The 8275-nt window shown below is 41.1% G+C and overlaps 1 protein-coding gene across 2 annotated transcripts in view; it reads right to left on the bottom strand.

Moving 5' to 3' along the window:
- Positions 1–794: 794 nt before the first annotated feature.
- Positions 795–8275, bottom strand: part of CNIH3 (cornichon family AMPA receptor auxiliary protein 3) — a 79355-nt gene continuing 71874 nt past the window's right edge. For both annotated transcript variants that reach the window (XM_044448229.1, XM_044448237.1), the window contains 3 exons: positions 6623–6735; positions 4213–4356; positions 795–858 (listed from right to left, as the gene is read on the bottom strand). In XM_044448229.1, the coding sequence (XP_044304164.1) occupies positions 831–858; positions 4213–4356; positions 6623–6735 (285 nt within the window). In that variant the 3' untranslated portion in view covers positions 795–830. The remainder of the gene's footprint in view (positions 859–4212; positions 4357–6622; positions 6736–8275) is intronic.

Genomic DNA, 8275 nt, shown 5'->3' with positions numbered 1-8275 from the left:
GATGAAATTTAAAATTCTCATTTATTACTAGGTTCTACAACAACCATTCACTGTATGGGCAAAAAACTGAACCGCCCCATTAACTTCAGATTCAGCTGGATCATGACAACTGTAGACTGAAGTAATGTGGTCCTTTACAGCTTGTATTGTAGGTGGTATGATAACCCTCCTTTATATGTACTACTAGTATGTATTTCCTCCAGCAGGATGGCTAATATATACGTACCACCATATATAACACACTGGAGTCCTATTTTACTGTACCACATGTACATTGAAACATGGTATATAAACCACCAGAGAACCAACTACACAGAAGTCCTGTATCTGAGAATGGCACTGTGTACATTCTAAATGTGTTCTGAGTGTCTCAATCATAGTTTCTATAGGTAGGAAGCCATGTTCTTTTACAGTATCTCTCTGAGGAAAGCGTGAAGAAACAATTTCTCTTGTTCCAGGACTTACAGTCCAGTGTTAAAAGAATATGACAAAACTTTTCCTCCACCACATGCAGATAAAAAGTGGCTACATTTAACTTCATAAATATGTATTTGGTTAGTTTATGCTGGGAAGTCAGAAATCCAAAGGCTGTAAAATAGAGACAAATAAGAGAGAGGTTTGCTCAGCCATCTTTCATTTCAGGTTGCTCCATGCCTCCTGTCAGCTGCAATTTCTGAAGAGTTCTTTTTTTTTCCTTTTACATCTTGTATGGCTGTTGGGTTCAAAGCTTCCATCTCTTTGCTGTGCTTTATGTATCAAGCATCACTGTGGGCTGGCTTGTCTTTATTCTGCCCCCTTTGTTGTTTCCAGACTTTAATGGTATCTTTGAATTAGGAGCTCACTAAAGCATAAATCATGCTGAATATAAAGGAAAAATAGAATATGAAAAAATTTCTTTGAAACATGCAGAGCCACGTTTATTTCCTTAACTACTTTCCCTCAACCATTTATGCTGAAATCCACTTTTCTTCCTTGTTAAACCTGTGTAACATGCTCCTTCATTGCTTCTCCATATTATATTCAAATTAGGATGGATTTAACAAGGATAGCTGGAAATATGCAAGATTATATCTAGCTTTCTTCCCCCCAAGCTTCTAAGCTGGACTTGAATTCCTGCTGACTCTGACCCTATGAAACAGCCCTTTCTACAATACTGTGTTTGATCTCTCAAATTTCTACCAGCAATTCCCTGAAGTATAAGCAGGATTTCTATTTAAATGAAGCACCTTCATTTGTTTCATCCCCCCTGGGATGCAAGAAACACCAAGATTAAAGAGAGATCTTTCTGGGGAAAAACATATATGATGTAATTCTGGAAACATAATTATACAGTAGAATCCATTAAAAAGTACATCTAATTAGAGAATACTGCCATGTGGAACCCATCTAAGGAAATGCTGCAGTAATAGCCAAATTAGGCATGACCATTTTTTTTCCTGTGTAATTTTAAAGATGTTTTATAGTCCACCATAGAGGTCAGAATTGTATGTGAGGAGTTCATGTAGGTCTACCTCCCAGGAATTTTTCTAACTCAGACCTGCTTAACTACAGCAAGGTTACTGCCTCATATACCTTCAGACTAGTTTAAGCAAGAATTTTCGCCACAGCAACACATCAAGCCTTGGAGGCGGCAAGCCACTGGTGACTCTAGTTCATCAGCAAAACAGGTATGAGGAGAGCAGAACCCTGCCCCACCCCCATGCTCTTCTCCAAGCCAAGCAGTATTTTGGCATCAGAGTCTGCCTGGGGTGAAAAGCACCTACGGTGGGGAAAGGTGTGGGACAGATTCACACTCTGCAAGTGCTCCCCTGCCCCTGCTGTTAAAAGCTGACCATGGCCACTGCTTTCTATATGATAGGCAGAGAGCTGTTTATTAAAACCAACCATCTCTCATTTGGCTCTAAATCCGTGGTGCTTTGGTTCTCTCCTGCCAGTTCAAAACCCTGCGATTCCTCTGCCCTTCTGTTAACTCCCATCCGAATTTGCTTCTCCTTGCATTTAAATGCCCTCCTGAATTTCTATCAGTTGGCTCTTTCTTTTACAGACTTTGCTCTTTTCAGACTGACTTTGCTCATAAACAAAGGGGTCAGGGCACCTTACATCATGTAATCATTTGTGGTTTTCAAAAGACATTTTGGTGCTTTTATCCACCCTCTGGAATTGTGTTCCCCAAGTCATGGGACATCGACACAGGTCCCAAGCAGTGTTCTTCCATCTATGGAACACAAAATACTGTATAAGGACTGGTAGCACACCTAATGCAGCTGACCAAGAGGTTAAAGTGGCTTTTTGGAAGCACTGTGCATTTAAAGTGCATTTGAAAGAATGCTACCTTAATGGCTGGATCCTACATGTGCCCAAGAAAATAAACAGAAAATAAATAGCAGTACCCTGATCAGAACTGCTTAAAAAAGGGTACATTTGGACAAATAAATAAATGACTGTTATCTCAAAGAAGGGGATTTGATATAATGCATTAGTAAATTAGCATGGTCTTTCACTAGGAAATGCTAGTGCATGACAACCAGTGCTCATGTCTGCAACTAAGAAAATCGAAATCTATCCTTCTGGAACACAGCCACACGTCGCCATAAAAAGCAGAGCACTGTATGTTCGAGAGCAGGAATGGGCAATTCTCCACACGCACACAGTCCTGCCGCAGAGTGCATTGCTACCAACATGGCCACAGCAGGCTTGGTGTAGTGAGTAGGTGTTTGCGGGTGAAATCTGGCATCAAGCTGCTATGGCATCTTCAAGCAGACAAATTTAGCTTGGAAGTCCCTGTGGCTGCTAAAGAGCCACTATGAGGGCTTAGAATGAAAAATCTAACTTGTTTTCAAGTAAAATTTGTCTCTTCTAAACATCTGTAGTGGTTTCCCACCAAAGCAAAGCACAAATTCCTCCCATTTTGATCACTGTTCTGATGGAGAGCAGTGGAAACATGTGGTCTACAGGCTGTATGTTGCCCACCCTTTGTAGAGGACCCTCTGACACAAAAAGATCCTGGAAGCTGATAGCTTTCATATGCATATCAGACTTTCATGATTTATTATCTCTGGAATGTGAGCAGTCATTTTACACTGTGCTTGTGATGAGACTTTGTATAGTGTCATACACAGAATCACCTATTTTATAGTTGCCAAACACATTTTTATTTATTAGATTTATATCCTGCTTTTTTCTTTCTTAAAGAATTCAAAGCTGCTTATTCTCCCCTCAATCTTATCCCTACAACATCCCTGTGAGGTAGGTTGGGCTGAGAGTTATGTGACTGGTCCAAAGTCACCCATTTGGCTCCATGGCAGAACAGAGACTAAGACCCAGGTCTCCTGAGTCCCAGTCTCATGCTCTTAACCACTATACCACACTGGTACACACTGGATCAGTTTGTACGACACAAAGGCAATTAATGAAATGAGTTTTATTTGTTATTTATTTGGATCAGTTTTATTTGTAAATGAGAAAAAGAAAGGGGGCTGTATTTAAAAGAATAATCAGTGAGAGAGATTAGCCAGTATCTTAAATGTCTACAGAATCCCTTTTGTTGTTCCCCAACATGTCATACAAATGCAATAAATAAATAAATTCTTCATCTCAAAAAAGGAACCTTCAGTGCAAGGTTTTCCACAGGCACGCAAGATCCTCTTTTTATTCTCTCTCATGGGTTATTTCTTTAATAAACCCCCTCACATCTACTGCCAAATTTGCTTACCTACCCTTCTCAGGCACAGCTTATCATGACCTCCAGGACCAGCAAGTGGGGTGGATGGCATGGATAACAAGGGTGCTAGGCTTGCAGGCTGCTTTGAAACCATACCAGCCACCCAGCCGGGCCAGGTTCGGATGCGACTTGAGTGGTTTACCTAGTTTACCAAACCAGATTAGTGATGGAGCAGAGGAACCTTGCCTAACAAACCTGACAGCCCCCACAAAAAAAGCACGTGCTGCCTATTCTTTGCAAGAATGGTTTCAACTGTAGTAGCTGTGAGTCCATAACACTGAAGGACCTGCAATTGCTGTGACACCTAAGACACTCTTCCCCACCTGATCCTTTCCAGCTGCATTAGCCTACATCTCCCACCATCCCTAGGCAGCATGGCAAATAACCTCCTGATGAGGATGGTGGGAGATGTGAGACACATTTATAGGAGTTGGTGGAAGCTGTTGTAACAACTATGCCAGTTTTCCCAGGGGAAATGAGACCAAGCTTACCAGTAAAGATAGTAGAAGAATGAGAGAAGATAGAAAGCAAGTTTACACCAGGCCTCTCTTTGACAGTAGCTCAAGGTATCTGCATTCATTACTGCAGGAGGATCATATGCTAGCTCTGTACTGTCTGCTGGGCAATGGAAGTACCTGCAAAAGAGAAGGAAATACCTGGAGAGATCTGAAGTTCTATGATTGAACTTATACCAAGCCACATATCCTCATGAATGCTGCCCACTATTTTAGGTCACACAAAGTTCTCTACACAATTCCCAGCATGCAGAGGTTTTATTTTTCTCTCTATAGAGAAATTCAGGTAGAAAAATATTAGAAAGTAAAACTCATGCAGCTACTTCAAGAAAAATGCACACCTGGGATACCGGATTGTTCCTACAAAATCTGCCTGGATTTTTTTTCCCCCTGCATAACATTCCTTGAACATATTATTACCTCAACAGTGATGGAAAACCTTACAACAGAAACAACTCACAGGAAAGACTAATTTACACATACAAACCAGATTTTGGCTGCTGCTTGAGATGCAACCATGCAAAAGGTGTTCTGTGAGTGTGATTCCAGCAGTTTCTGTGAAGCTCTGGCAATTTCAAACTTGCTACTGTGAATTATGAAAAGGAAGAGGATGCACTGGTATGGCTGAAATCACTGGGACTATACATGAAGCCGATTCACAAAAACTACCTGCCACGTGAAGCCTGGCTTTGCCAGAGGCATTCTGTTGCCTGAGATGGACAGGATAGTATTGCACACAGACTCAGTTCCATGAAGCAAAAAAGGATGTTAAACCATCCTTCGAGCCCTGGGGACAATATCTTCCATGAAAGCAGAGGGAAGCAGGCTAACTTAGGCAGTGCAAGGCAAAGCAAATGGCACAGATAACGCTGTCCTTTAACACCCCATCAGCAGCTTCTTACCGTTCTACCTGGCACCTGCTTGCTGCCCACCCAAACAAATGCTGCAATCCAGAGCATACCAGGTGAATGGTGCAACACATGTGCACACGCAATGCCTGTTACACTGCATGGGCTGAGCTGGCTGCTCATTTGGCCATGGACATGTCTCAGTCTCAGTCTTTGATGTACTGAAAGGAGGCAGGTCAGACAGCCCAGAAACAAGCAGGCATGGTGATTACCCAAGTGGCAGTGCAGCAGTACGGGAATAATGAGCAGGCAGAGTGATCAAGAGGAATGACAGACCCTGTCCTCCAGCATCTGCCTCACTACAGCTAATAGTAGGGCCAGGCTTCTTGAAGCAGCCTTTTAGCAATTAATAAAGCAGCCCTGACACTACCTGCTCTTGAGCACAGCTGAACTGTTTTCTAATTAATGTATGTCTGCTAGCAAAGTTTGCCTGTAAGTTTTCTACATTCTGTGAAAGGCTGGGCCGAAGTAGTCCAATCTTTCTCTCCACTGATGAACTCAGATGACCAGACTTTCTCCACCTCACTGTGACTTTTGCTATCCTGCAAGGAAATGACTGCCTGTCAGAGTTTAATGCACCATGGTCTGCAGAGCCACTACACATTTAGCAAGCAAGATCTTTGCAGGTCTTATGCTCTTGCCATTTTTATAATGCAAAGTGTAGCAGCTGCAATCCATTACATTTACATTTAGGGTCACTTCAAGCAACTTTCCCTGTGCTATGCCACAGCTAGTACATCAAAGCACATTCTGATGACATTTGCAGGAACTAGGGGTGCTGCTTTTCTTCTGGAAAAGTACCTGTGACTTCAGCAACTTCATTACAAGTAGAAATTCACAGAGTTAGCTTTCTCTTTCCCTGCATCTTCACACAGAAAAAATAACACTTGTTTCTGAATTTTTCCCTGGCTGGGTACAGACAACACAAGTTGTGTTTTTGTTTTTTTATTTACCCTTGTTGGTGTGTTGTGTTGTCTGAACACAGTCATGCTACTTCACCATGGTACATTTGGCCTTCAGAAACAACAATAAGAAAAAACAGTTTGTTCTACGGTTTCTGTATACCATCATAGCTTACTGCATTTTCTGAACCCAGGACTGTGGTTCCCACGGCCACGACCACAGCATCTCCTGGAAAAAGAGGCAACTGTTGGAGTTGCTTCAGCCATCCAGCTTCTATGTGTGAATGAAGAAGAGGAATGATGCACCTTGGAATTGAATTTCAGGCATGGTGGCTGATGGGAAACATGCCAACACTGAAAGGACTGGAAGGATGGAAACCATGACCAAGTAGAAACCATTTAATCATTTGTCAGATAGAGCATGGCAAAGAACAACAAACCACAGTAAGTATGTGACACTGCTTGTCATATTTTGTGAATGTAGCTCCTCTGCTGCAGTTGGTGACAGCACAAAATATCTGTTGGGGAGGGGAGGGAAGAGTTGGCAACTTCATGATTATGAGGATTATGACTTACCTCCAGAAATGATAGAAAAGCAGTGGGATGTTTAAGCCAAGAGTCAGCCATTCTTGAGCACACAGAAACATTATACAGAAAAGGCTATGGATTGAATATTCTGGCAATACTAGCTGGGAAGAAAAAAGAAAAAAAGATTATTCATTGTTTGTAAACCGATCATCTTCTTTCTCTTGCCAGAAAATTGATCCTATCTGCAAATTTCTTGAGTCTGGGCATACTTGAGTAATAATCAATAATCTCTAAATCTCAATAATCTCAATTTATTGAGATCCTGAGCAAGATAACTCCAGGATCCAGCTGACGTGTATACCTCCATCTATTTGAATGCAAGGAGTTACTGAACTATTGAAAAGAACCCCAAAAAACCAAAATAATCTGTATCTTGTGTGGAAAAGTAACTAACAAGTTTTGAATAATCACAATTTCCTGTAAAAGGATGAGATAACTGGAGGAGATTAAATACTACTACTTTTTCAATATTTTTTTACCTTTCTGATAGCTTAAATTTTTCAGAGACAGAACTAGAGGATATCATGCTTACAGCTGGGAAATTGTAATACAGTGTAAAAGCAAACTTCAATAAATTCATTTGGTATACCAGTTTTGTATACAGTCTATAGTCAGAATCAGGTGTAAATGGGTAATCTGTGGGTGCTTCCAGATAAGGCCGTTTCTGGCCAACTGCCCTGGCTCATTCACAGAATTTTTCCATGAGGGGATCAAGACAATGTTATCTTCCACTTGTGCTCCCCCATGTTTAGCCAGCATTTCTTGCATCTTTTCCCCCCAAAATCTGTCAGGATGAGAAAATGAAAGGGCACAATATATTTTGACTGGTCCACCCAGAAGAATCCTGTATCAAAGCCTGAAGAACTGTGAACAGATGCATAGCAGAATACATTCTACATCTTCTACTCGTGTTGTCCCGAAGGGGAAAAGAATATGTTATTTCACTTGCCTCAGACTTAATGATGGACTTACATAACTGCAGTCATCACTATCTGACAAACAATTAGCACACACCAAGATCAAGGAGTGCAATGTAAAGAATGGATTTATTTTCAAGCTCAAGGAGCAAAAGTTCTAAGATCAGGAGGCAACCGGAAGTTGGTGGTTCAAAAATCAACACCGACACAAATGGAAACGCATGTTTCTACACTGAGACAGGTCGGCAGTTTCCTTCTGCAAGTGCCACTGATCTGCCCCCTTTCAGAAATGGGCATTTCTGTTTGTTCTGGGCTTTTTTTTAAGAACCACTGGCTCCTTGTTGCCCCAATGTAGGATCCCATTGACAGACAAGATGCCTTGGATATTGCCTACTCAACATAAAATGAATTTTACACATGCTTCTTAAGGCACTTTTGGACTTCTTTTCTGTTGTTCATGTGCATGTGTGAAAGATGGAAATGTTGTTTTAAAAACTTAAGAAGTCAACTAATGACCAAATGATGTAGCAGAGGACTGTCAGGCTAGCATTTGAGCTTGTTTCAAGAACTGGGCATTTTTTTAACATTTAACTTCTCTCTGTCTGGCAATTATTAATATTAGTATTTTATCCTTGTTTAAATACACATACACAGATGTGTATTTAAAACACAACTATCAATTATATAAAGCCTTGCTTTTTCTCTCCACTTAATCACTATTTTT

Source organism: Varanus komodoensis, unplaced genomic scaffold (assembly GCF_004798865.1).
Source record: "Varanus komodoensis strain SLA01 unplaced genomic scaffold, ASM479886v1 scaffold1, whole genome shotgun sequence".
Classification (NCBI taxonomy): Eukaryota; Metazoa; Chordata; class Lepidosauria; order Squamata; family Varanidae; genus Varanus; species Varanus komodoensis.
Note: the sequence above shows the minus strand (reverse complement) of the source record. Positions and strands in the feature narration are given on the sequence as shown.